We start from the raw sequence: 12114 nt of genomic DNA on the forward strand, positions 1-12114 counted from the left end.
ATATATATTAAAAAAACTGACACTTATGACTGGTTTTGTGGTCCAGGGTCACAAATGGAAAATACACTTGCATAGATAATTGAATGTAACAAGCGTTTAAACTCAACCAGCAGGGGGCGCAAAGTGTTCGTCGCGCTCTCCTGCATGAAAACAGGAAGTTGCGCTGACAAGAGACCGTAGTCAACGACGTTGTTGTAAGTATGAACCGCTAATATAAAATGTATATACAATCGCCTTATACCTACAATTTTGCACGTTTCATCAATGCCGGACATTTAAAAAAAAGCTCTAACGGTTTTAAACGACCTGCGGTTGCTTGTAACTGGTGAAAGAAGAGGGGTTTGAAAATGAAGTGCCCTTAAATAGTACGTTACGCTGTTCCTCACGTTTTAATGAAGCTCAAACAGTTTAGTTACGAGGACCATGGAAATGAATTATCAAAACACTGCACACGAGTCCAGCTCCAGAGATGACCATCATTGGGTGGAGGAAATCTTCCCTCCTCGTTTCACTTTCCAAAACCTGCTGGAAAACCAGACCAACACAAACAAACAATGCAGTAGCTCAATGAAACCACCATCAGCCCTCTCCACAGACATAGATGAACCCCAGAGGAGCCACAGAAGGGAGATATACCTGAAAGCTTTGAAAGAGGTTCAGCAAACTGAGCGACTGCACAAGAAGGAGGCCCTAGCGAAGAGAATTATTAGACCTGTCGATGAAGGAGAGACCTCTGAAAATCCTACCGACCAGAGCGAGACTGCGGGACAGAGGTGCATTTGGAATGAGAGGGACATCACCAAACTGCGGGCTGGTTTAGAAGAAGTGGAGAGGGGCAGATGGCGACTAAAGCGACAGCTCAGTTGTTCAGAGGAGCAGCTTAAAGCAGAACATGAGGAAAGGATGAAGCTGCAAGGCCTGGTGGAGAAGCTGGAGGAACAGTTAAGCCTTTCCAAAAAAAGGGCTGCGCGTCAGGCCCTCATGATAAATGATCTGAAGTCAGAGAGCCAAAAAATGAACGCTCAGTTACAGAAGCTGACTATACAGGTCAGGGAAACGGAAGAAGAGGCAGACAGGTGGAAGACAAGTCTGAGGAAAGCAAAAGAGGACGTGCAGCAGATCGTGCAGGAGCGCTCCAACCTCGCGTGGGAACTGGAAAGAGCGCAAGCGCAATGCAAATCTGAAGGAGACAGACTGGGAAAAGCAGCTCGGATAGAAAATGAGGCTGTGCTCCTGAAGCTTCAGAGAGAGGTGAAGCAGACCCGAGCTGACCTGTGCGCAGAGAGAGAGAGTCACGCACGGAGCCGTACAGCCCTTGAGCTCTTACGCAGACACTTTAGCAGCCAATAATTTATTGCAATAATAAAACTGTGACTTAAAATGCAGCCATTTAAATCTTTTTTTAAATAAAGACAAAATTGATGTTACCGCACACAAGAAGTGCCACTGTTTATTTTATTTTCAATATGCCTCCACGCTTTCTCTTTTTTCAAAATAAAACTTTATGTACATATACAATCCTCTCCCACAGTGGAAAATATAACAGAAATCTCATAGGAAAAATGAGTGAAAACAGTGAAAAGCATAGCAAACATTATCAGTCAAACTGCAAATAATTAAGGTGTAGGCTATACAATCCACCATAATAATTTACCAAAGATCTAACATATTATTTTGAATCTCTTTGTCAGAGATCACCATCACTGCATGGACAATCTAAAGCCTCAAAGCTTCAATGAACTTAAGGACAAAAACCCTGTTAGCGGAATAATCACATTTGGCCAAATACCCATTCTTGCACATGTGGTATCAAGTGACATTTAATGAAACGGCGGAAATATTTGGTTATCGATAGCTGTAGATCTTTTGGGAAAAGGTGACTGAATCAGTCTGGGCCACCGTTCAACACAAAGGCTTTGTGAATTCACACATGATGCAGTTTATAAAAGCAAATAAAGGCAGCTCAGAAGGTTTTTCACATCCTAAATACTTACAATAAAGTTCCACATGCACAAGTCATACTTTCACAAAAACATTTGCTTCTGGTGATGAGCGGGCTGAAACGATATCAAAGCACAAGCACACATTGACATTTGGAGGAATCCATTAAAAACCTTTTAGTCAAACTGGCTCATTTACACAAGCACGGCAAGTGCTTTCCTCACACTCCTGACATTCTGTGTACTCATTAGCAAACTGAACAAATTTAATCGTTTCCCTTGTACGTCCTATTCAGCATTACAAGACCACAACTTTGGCATGTTGTAAGGTCTTATATGAGCTTGCATAATTCAAACTACCGCCCCACATCCAAAATAATACCAGAAACACTTTACACTAAGGTTTGATTTGTTAACATTAGTTAATGCATTCAGTACCATGAACATGAAGTTAATGTTAATTAATAATGAATATGCTATTGTTCATTATTAATTCATTAATTCAAATCAACTAATGTTCATGTATGCAACTTAAAATGTATATATAGAAATTAACCAAAATTAATAAATGCATTTACTAACGTTAATGAACTCAACCATACTGTAAAGTTTCCCCACAATATCTATTGAAACAAAGCGGGGGGGAAAACAGCACTTAGGAATTTAAAACCTATGAGGTATATAAGAAAGGAACTTGTGCAAACAGAGTACATAAAATATATTCAACTTAAGGTATAAAGACTAATGGAACCTTTCAGTAGAATCCCGCTCTGCATTTTATCTAAAACTTCCAAGAGGTACTGAAAGAAAGAATCCATAGAAGAACCAAATTCTAGGTCTATAACATGTTACCACAACTTTGGCTCATTCAAGTTTGACAGTGCAGGACACAAGAACTGTGTTAAATGCTCTTTCCTACTGCATCCATCTTTTAAAGACTTAATTAGCTTTTCTAAGCGGTCTATCAAAGCGCATCTGAGGAATGTCATGACATGTCCCAGCTCTAGCATTTCACATCCTTTCAGTGTTACAGTGTGTGTGGAGGTTATCGTGTCTTGCACTGTAAACAAGCACCGTGTATCATGTACTGAAATCTATGAACCCTGAATGCATTGCATGGTTCATCTAAACTGAGAAAACTTTAAATGAGTATTGTTTTTTATCATTTCATATTTTTAAATAGTTTAAATAAAACTAATCCTCCTAAGGTGTTAACTCAAGCAAAAGCAGAATAATACTACAAATCCAATGTTATAGATAAATATAAATGTAATAGAAGACCCAGAATGACCAACCTACTTAAATAAGGCACCCAGTTAAAATGGAAATTGAGTGCAGCATCCAACATGACCACTAAACTCTACAGGCTATTTTTCCCCCCAAGATTTCACTTGACCACATGACATTTTCAGGCTATAAAACGCTTTAATGTCCCTTGACTAGTTTAAATGTGAGAATGTCCAGATGAATTTGTGTTTGTGTGCTGAAAGAAGGCCCCATAATGTCCTGTATTTATGACCTATCGTTAATATTTGGTTTATGAAGTGGCACTAATGGCCTACCTGGAGCAAAGCTACCAGATTCAGTGCAAATATGCAAAGCCATACCTGTACCAATATACATGTTCTTACTTTTAAAAATGTTAAAAAGGCCTGAGCAGGCTTTCAATATACTTTTCATTCTAAGCAATTTGAATAAATTTTTTTAAATCGAAGATTTACCATCTAAAAGGTAAATCAACTGTACTTCCTTTTTAAGGGCAGTGCTAAATATGTAGGTTTAAATGGAGTGCTTGGGGTCCACTTGCTCCTGCAGCAAAAACCTGCTCGCCCCCCCAAGTAAAGGGACAGACATATGTTTGCACATCCTGACAGCATTTCTCTACCTGTTTCAGAAGTTGGATGTAAAGAGATTTATTCCAAGTGATGCCAGCCTTTCTTTCGGTCTTTGACTTATTTTGTTCCTCCCATCCAATTCTCACCCACATAATCAAACCACATCACTAGCTGAGTTCCCCGGTTCTACCCATTAGGACTCCTCTGCAGGTGCAGGCCGTTTGAGGTCCCGGATCTGCTTAGTGAGATAGTTCTTCTCATCGCAGAACTGCTCATCTTCAGAGCGGTCCGTTTGAAAGTGGTTCAGGAAGTCCACCAGCTTGGACTGATTCTTGAGGAGGATGTCCAGCACAGGCTGTGTCTTATTGGGGTTAGCCACAAACACCTGAGAGGACACAAGAAACCCGTTAAAACTGCGGTCCAAGTCACCGAATCCACCTTCATGCGGTCTGAACTACAGCTCACACACTAGTGACTGACCCTGACCTGTTTACATTCAATAAGTGAGGCCAGAACTGGGACAGAAGACCAGTCAGCTGCCAAGTGTGGAAAGTAATTGGAGTAGACAGAGGGAAAGGTAGACAAGCGAAGTGCCAAATCCAAATATATTATGTTACATGAAACGCTGTGCATATAAACACATACCTTAAAGACATGGAAGGCTTCAAACTGGGTGTTACGGCTGTTGTCTCTCAACATGTTCATCATCAGCTTTAGGTTCTCAGCTCGACTGATGTATTTGGTCATGACTGTGAAGTTGTGTCTGTCCAGTAATAATTCTCCTAAGAGCTGGATATCATTTGATAGTCACTTATAACTCACGTAAGAACAATAACAAAACTATGTGGTAAGAATGAAGCCAAACCACTCAACATATTGCTGCTTTTATTAAACCAAGCAAGGTTTGTCATAAAACATTCCTATGTGAAGACAAAATATGTGGCTTTCCTATTAAAATATGTGGCTGTTCAAGTTACAAAGAAGTGTCTTTCTGAGAACTCGCTTTTCTTCAGCTATCTTTCATGTATAGATCCTAGTAGCTTATTCTCCACCTCAAGGGTTAGAATACCATTACAGCCTTGAATTATTGAAAACAACCCTGTGAAAACAGCGGTTTATGCTCACCTTCAGAGACTGCCGTTTGGTGACATAATTATCAGAATGCAGCAGCTTTTCATACTCTGTGAACACCTAAAAACATTTATGAAATGATCAATCATCATACATTTGTCCATAAAGTAGAACAGCCACTAAAGCACTTGTACACAAAAGCACTTGCAAATGAAATCTTGGGAAACAAGAGTAACTCACTCTGTCGTAATTTGTCTCCAAGAAATCTGCACACATGATCTTGTGTCTTGTCAGCAGATCCTAAAAACAAAGTCTTAAGGTAAATGCACTTTTGTCATTTTCTCTTTTGAAAGGTTTTCGAATTTCGATTTGAAGAGGTAAGTCAACCAAAAATTTAAATTCTGTCATTCTCTTATGCAGATTCTGCCTCATTTGTTCTCGTGCATCAAGCACACACCTCTGATCTTCCCTTTATCGTATTTGATGTGCTCTATGTATGCATGTTGATCAATGTTTAAATTGTGTCTCTTCAGAAGACTTGGATTAAATGTTTGATTCATATGGATTACTTTTATTATCTCTTTATGTATTTTTTGAGGCTTGAAAATGTTGACCCCATAGATGCTCAAATGGATGAACAACATTGGAAATGAGTCGTCAACTAAAAAAAAAAAAAAAACTATTGTGGCTTCTGCCACATAACCAAAACATTGTAATAAAGAAAGTTTGTTTTTGCGAAGTATGACAGAGCGTGGGATTGTTCCTTTTTTTCTCTTCATAATAATTTGTTGTACACACCTACCAGTGTATTTTTTATATTTTTTGTTTCATTTAAATTGAATATAAATAAATAACCTTAAACAGTCTTATGGCATTACTGCATAAAGGCCTCAGGTGATTAAATATAAAATATTTTGCTATAAATTTATTAGTGCATTGTTCCTAAGGCAAAGTTTACAAGTCAAAATGGATTACATTTTGTGTAAATTTCATACCTTAAAAGAGGAGAAGGCATCAGAGGCAATGTCAAAAGTAGATAGCTCCACATAGCGAAAGAAGCAGTAGAACTCCTCAGAGAACAGAACGATTCGGGCCAGAGGTTCATGACGCAGACATTCCCTCAACATCATGCCACAGTTAAGGGCCACTTCTGGGGTTTCATAGCTGCGTTCAAGAGATAAATAAATAAATAAGCCCTGTTATTTCTCTAACCTGTGAGAACCACATTTATTTGTATATACGTATATATAAAACCACAGAAGTCATCATTCAAACATAATATCACACCAAACTGTCAATAACTAGATATGTTTGTGCTGTAAAAGTGAAATGCCATTGGCAGCTCAGCCACGTGGACAGGAAATGGGAAAATTATGGTCCTAAAATAACCATACAACCACAGTCTCCCATAACATCAACTGGAAAAGCCAGGCTAATCAATGGCTTCTGAAAGTGTTGATCTATGACTATGCCCTGGAGTCTGGAAACTCACCCTTTCAGCAGCATAAAGAGGATCTGTGAGTGGGAAGAGATGTACTCCACAGTCGGGGGGCGAGCGCCAATCTGGCGACGCACTATGTTGCTAAACAGATGCACCACATCCTTCTTTCCCTTTGGTGAACAACGTGTTATAAATCAAAGAGAGCAAACAACAAATGTGTGGTTAGTGCACAGAGCAATATATCTTACAGCAAGATGGAAGTAGTTGTATTTCAAACATTTCAAAAGCAAGGATATGCACCTCGAAATCAATCCTCTGTAGGTTTGCTATGAGGGAAATGAGGAGGTTGGTGTTGTACAGCTCCTGAGCCAGTTGGGCCACTGCCTCAGTCTGAGGCTCCTTGTCTCCAGTGCCACACAGCACCTCCTTCAACGACGCAAGATTTTTTGATACTTCCTCTGCAACCTACAGGAAAAACTGTGAGTTTTTCTGACTCCGTCACAGTCCACAATTTGCTGAAACATTTGCATCGAGATGTAAAAACATAAAGACATAAAAAAAGACCAACCTTTTCACATTTCTTGCTTTCAGAGGACTCCAGCTTCTCCAAGTATGCCACATTCTCCTTCAGACTCTTCACAATCTCTGCAGGGCTCTTCTGAGACTTCCCAAAAGGGAATGGCATGGTTTTAGCTGGGATGTGCGTTGGACGTCGGAGAACAACAGAAATGATTCACCTTTAAAAGGTGAAAAACAAATAGTGTACAACATTATACCAGTGAGTGAAGAAGTCATTGTTATTGACAAAAGGACAAAACAGGCCTTTTCAAAGCAGACAAAATTATTCAGAACACATTTTATTCACTTCAGAGACACTAAATACAATGAAAATGGCTTGTACCGTTATTACTGCTAACAATACAATTGTATAAGAACAAAAACACTTGTTAAGAGAAAGGTCTCTGTCAAGAGTACTCTGACATACTGAAAACAACATTGCTTTTTGGTTGAATTGCACTACATTAACAATATTTACAGACTTCATTCCTTATGACTGTTTGTTTGTATTATTTCTGTACAAGTAATAACCCAAGCATGTTATGAAACACCTTCTAAACTTGCTCAACACTGACAAGTACAGATAGAGATAGTAGAGATAGTACAACACGTGTGAAATCATGACACAAAATAGGTTAAGGTACTAAACGAGTCACTTCGATGAGCAACTAGGCAGTTTTATTCAACTTGAAAAACAGCTAATATCCCGATGAGCTAAGCTAATCTCCACCCAGCACTTGTCGATCAACACTTCTCAGGAACTCGATATTACTCATCGCGGTCACTTTATTACTGGGTAGTTTGTCACCCTATACGGTCTTAACATGAACCCATAAGAACAAACACGACTGTTCACGGGAAGAAATAAAATCCAGTTTTTTAAATCTTCCAGCTGGCTGTACATGTAGCCATGTAAATTAGCACGTTGGCTAACTGACTTCTGTCAGGCATGATCATCATGGCCAAACGAGCTAGAAGAATAACTCAAACCAGGAAACTAACCACTTCGATAACTTACTTTGTAACTTGTTTCTATCCATGTAATCTGTCAGTGGATTTTAGTCATATGGGTCTTCCTAAACCTGTGTAAAGTTTCTGTTTGACACGCAGTTAGAGCTGAACCTTTCAAGATTTCAATGACATTTTTGACAGTTGATCAACTTGCTAGTATTTTAAACTGATCTTTTATCCTTAACAGAAAAACAAATAATAGATAAACTATTTAAAAAACAATAAATTAACATAAAACCCAGTTGAAATGTATATTTGAAGTGCTATCTAGAGTGAAAAAATGACAGACATGTCAGGCTAAGTGGATGTGTGTTAGCTGGAGGTGGAAGGAAGGCAAAGACACTCACCGCATTCACCAGACTCAAAACGTCCACTTTAAAATCCACACACGCGATGAGGAGAAAAGGAATGCTAGATCGATTTGTGAGCAGCTAAATATAGAGTTATTAATCCAGTTCAACTATGTCGAACATACTATTTATCTCCCCAAAAGGAGATAATTCTTGTGTTAATAACTGCGATTAATTTAGGAGTAGTTTGTTGCTCGTACACTTCAAGCGTCTGCCGCTTTACTTTATCAGGGAAGTTGAAGAGAGTTTTTGAACGCCCCTTTTTTAAATTGACGTAAACGCTGACCAATCAGAACACGCGCTGGGGCGTACACCCTGAACAGAAATCGAATTAAATGATGATGAATTGAGGTAACAAAACCACTGAAAGCAAAACTGGATTATGGACCAGGCCAGAACTCAAGAGGCCTCCGAAGCCTAAAGTAAGCTAAACACCGGGGCCCTTGTTGCATACAGCACAAGCTGACCACTATAGGGCCCCTGACTACTATTTTTAATTAATTAATATTAGCATCCCAAAACACACGGTTCGCAATTTTTAGTCACTTGTTTTTTTCCACTACTCGTGCCCATTCTGTTTGGACTCATGGATCACACACTTTCACTTTGTTGTTTATTGTTATATTGTTGGGTTAGCTTGTTCCGATGTAGTTTAAAGCCACCTTGAGCATTTTCTAAAAGTGTTATATAAAGTAAACATTAGTAGTAATAGTAGTCAGTTGTACGGCGGCACATCTGGTCATGTGATCAACATGGCTGCACCCTTGAAGGAGTGTCCCGCTCCATGTAAAATAATGCATCTTTTTCTAGAAGACTACTACTATGTTGCATATCATTTTAATCTCAAAAGTTCTTTTCATGTTTTAAGGCTTGTTCACCCCAAGTAGGATAACCATAATGATAACTATGAAGTTTAAATAATCGTTATAATTCTACAGTAGAGAAGTGAACACCACAGTTCTAAAGATAACAGAGGAACGATTTTCTTCCAGCTGATAAACAATAAATAAATGGATAGCCAAACGGAATCCTAATGTAATTAATTATAGTTATCATTTACAATCAGACTGAAGAATTTGTCCTGGTAAAGTGTCCAGTACACAGAAAAAGATGTAGATAATAAAATAAGTGAATATACAAAATGTAAAAATAATAATATAAAAAATCCATAAACAGATGTAGTTATGCAGGAGAATGTGAATAAGAAATGGGCAGTAAATGTTAAATATAAAAGTACAAATTGTGTGTTGCACTTTTCCTCTCTCTCTCTCTCTCTCTCTCTCTCTCTCGGTGTGAACCGATCTTTAATGTGTTAAAGGCAGGTGTTTGCCCAAAAAGATAAAGTCACCTGTCGGTTTTGCGAAGGGGCCTCATGGGACCTCATGTCATGTCACACGTTTGGCCCAACATTTGGTAAATATGCAGGTAGGTATTTAATTAAAGGTTATGTATAGCAATTTTCTTTCTTCCTTAACTTACTATTTACAAAATTGCAAAAGGTTAGTTTTGGTGCAAAACAATAATCATTTTAAGTTTAAAATAACTGTGTGTGTGTGTATAAAATGTAAATATTTTTTATTTCTACCATGTTTATTCATACACTATCGGCATTTTGTCAGTGCATTCATTATGCAACTCCTCTCTATATTTGCTCGTCTAGGCCTATTCCTCAAGCTATCTTGACGGTGACCACAGTACGTAAGGGGCGTGCGCGTTTGCTTCAATGTCGGACAAACATGCTTTTTGCAGTGAGCGACGTCACGCGAACGCTTCTCAATGGTGAGAGGCAGAACGCACTCAATGCTTAGCGAGAGGAAGAGCGAGAGCACGCGCTCACAGCCGCTCTAAATCTATCCCCCATTCAACACAGCAGCGGTAAGAGCTTCCAGTATGTCACACAGACACTGCAATGTACAGCTTTAGAGCTAGAAAAGGGACGGGATGAGTGGAACAATTGTCGGGACTAGCTAGGTCTTTTTGCTGCGATATGTAAATACATTTCGTATGGCGGGGGTCTCCACATGTGAAGCGGGGGAAATAATCCCGCGGCGAACAATGTTATAAAAACCTAATAATGGTTTACAGTCATCCCCAGAAGTTCATATTGTTTTTTACGCACATTTGTGCTCATCAGTATTGTTGTAGCCACCATATAATGTGGGCCTTAATGGGGTACACTTATATAGATATACACATCTTTATTTCATCTAAAGGGGGGCACCAGATTTGACAGTCTTATAGTAGTTCATATACACTGGAAAGTGAAAGAGTTTTTGTTATGAGCGAAACAAGACCTTTGTCGCGGGCCTGTATATCCTCCGCCTCCCTTATTTATGAAAACGTTGCGAGGGATGCTATGTTTTTCCTTGTGCGTTTTAGAGGGGTTCGTTGAGGTTTATGAGCAGGTTGTATCAGCTGTTCTGTTGGATACAGAGTGTCTGTCTCTCGGTCGCGCGTTGCTGTTTGTGTTGCACCGCGACGCTTCTCTGCTATCATGGCAGCGGAGCGCCTCTGTAGCGCGAAGGCGGTAAAGCCATCGCGTTTCTAAACAACACGCTATCCATCTTACTAGAACAGTAAACGAATGAAGGATTGATAATAGTACCAGCGAAATTTGGGATTTTTTTTCCCCCCGCTTTTGGATAAAACTGATGGGCTAGCCATGTTGCGCGGGAGGTGTTTTGTGAACTCGGTCAGAGCTTTCTATTGGTATTGCAGTGTTTCAAATACGCCACCCATGTACTTTTCCTACATTATTTTTTTGACAATAAAAGTGTGTAGCCAAAAAGATTATTTTAATATAGGTTTGTGTGACTAAGTCTAGGTTTTGTGTTAGAGTTGACATAAAATCTTAGAGAGAGATTTCTCTTTCAACCAGGGATAAACTTGTTGAAAATATTTAGTTCAACTATGTAGTTTATTTAGTACTGCTTGTTTATAGTAAGGTCTTATTTAATATAATCTAGTTTTAAATTGTTTAAATAAGGGGTTTTCACACTCTTATGGACCCCAAAACAGGATTAGCCCCTTGCCAGGGGACCCACTCCTACAATATGAAGGCGGCCATACATCCTCATGTTTTGTAAGCCTGCTGTTATACAGACATGTTGATATATGTTAATGTATTATGTTATCTGTAAGAATCACTTTTAAAACTGTATGCAGATTTATTTTCTTTAGTAGTGAATGTTTTGTAGTGATTTCAAATTCTGACCAGTCTTTAAAAGGCAGCATGAAACCATAATATTAATGTTAGTAAATGTGTTAAATTGTCTTAAACATTTAAGTGGTATCTTAAATAAACTACTTTTTATTTTATTTTTTATTTTTATTTTATTTTAAGTAAAATATTGTGTGTAAAAAAAAAAAATTATAATAAAATCTGACCACCTTTAACCCTTTTTGGCCCCTGGGGGTGCTCTGGACCTCAGTTTAATTTTATTTTTTTGTACTTGCTGCTTAAAATCTCAAATTGTTTGTATCTCAATAGTTCTAAATTGAAAAATTTGGAAAAGCGTGATTCTATAACCCGCTGTTTTTCCAATAAGTCTTTCTATGTAGATGCATAATTTAAATAAGTATCCATTAGAAATATTTTTCTATAAATAATAATATAAATATAAATAAATAAAATAATTTATTTATAAATAATGTAAATATAAATAATTTTATAGTTATAGACTCTTTTGTAATAAAGACATCTGGAAGTATGTGTCATGCTGGTCACGTATTTGCTTTTTGGGGAAATTTCAATTTTTCCTTTCTCTTTGGAGTGTTACAAGCTCTTGGTGCATAAAGAAGATCTGTAAAGTTGAAAAGACTAAAGTCTCAAATCCAAAGAAATATTATTTATAAAAGTTAAGAGTCAGCCACGCCTACCTAAAACGGCTCATTCTAACACGCCCCCA

The 12114-nt window shown here is 38.2% G+C and overlaps 3 protein-coding genes across 5 annotated transcripts in view; 2 read left to right on the forward strand and 1 right to left on the reverse strand.

Moving 5' to 3' along the window:
* Positions 1-131: 131 nt before the first annotated feature.
* ccdc160 (coiled-coil domain containing 160) lies at positions 132-2584 on the forward strand. The gene is made up of 2 exons (XM_016544126.1): positions 132-194; positions 387-2584. The coding sequence occupies exon 2, from the start codon at positions 424-426 to the stop codon at positions 1348-1350; it is 927 nt and encodes a 308-aa protein (XP_016399612.1). The 5' UTR covers positions 132-194; positions 387-423; the 3' UTR covers positions 1351-2584.
* LOC107732712 (calcium-binding protein 39-like) lies at positions 1419-8432 on the reverse strand. Of its 2 annotated transcripts, none has more exons than XM_016544124.1 (9): positions 8204-8432; positions 6856-7024; positions 6588-6752; positions 6339-6457; positions 5842-6010; positions 5087-5146; positions 4901-4966; positions 4421-4564; positions 1419-4160 (listed from the first exon to the last, which is right to left on the reverse strand). In XM_016544124.1, exons 2-9 carry the CDS (start codon positions 6970-6972, stop codon positions 3969-3971), a joined length of 1032 nt encoding a protein of 343 aa, XP_016399610.1. In that variant the 5' UTR covers positions 6973-7024; positions 8204-8432; the 3' UTR covers positions 1419-3968. The 2 variants fall into 2 exon arrangements, with proteins under 2 accessions (XP_016399610.1, XP_016399611.1); XM_016544125.1 differs by having other exon boundaries at positions 3969-4160; positions 8213-8432.
* A 1470-nt stretch (positions 8433-9902) lies between these two features.
* Positions 9903-12114, forward strand: part of LOC107732717 (PHD finger protein 6-like) — a 6978-nt gene continuing 4766 nt past the window's right edge. For both annotated transcript variants that reach the window (XR_001638901.1, XM_016544132.1), the window contains exon 1: positions 9903-10081. The gene's annotated coding sequence lies outside the window, so the exon portion shown is untranslated. The remainder of the gene's footprint in view (positions 10082-12114) is intronic.

Source organism: Sinocyclocheilus rhinocerous, unplaced genomic scaffold (assembly GCF_001515625.1).
Source record: "Sinocyclocheilus rhinocerous isolate Xijiao unplaced genomic scaffold, SAMN03320098_v1.1 scaffold2084, whole genome shotgun sequence".
In the NCBI taxonomy this organism is placed as follows: domain Eukaryota; kingdom Metazoa; phylum Chordata; class Actinopteri; order Cypriniformes; family Cyprinidae; genus Sinocyclocheilus; species Sinocyclocheilus rhinocerous.

Bases quoted from the DNA above. Each gene is read 5' to 3' on its own strand.
- ccdc160 (XM_016544126.1), top strand. From the start codon at position 424: ATGGAAATGAATTATCAAAACACTGCACACGAGTCCAGCTCCAGAGAT.
- LOC107732712 (XM_016544124.1), bottom strand. From the start codon at position 6,972: ATGCCATTCCCTTTTGGGAAGTCTCAGAAGAGCCCTGCAGAGATTGTG. The intron at 5,147-5,841 runs GTATGAAATTTA...CTTTGTTTTTAG, and splicing joins ATGCCTTCTCCTCTTTTAAG to GATCTGCTGACAAGACACAA. The intron at 4,565-4,900 runs GTGAGCATAAAC...AATGATATCCAG, and splicing joins CCAAACGGCAGTCTCTGAAG to CTCTTAGGAGAATTATTACT.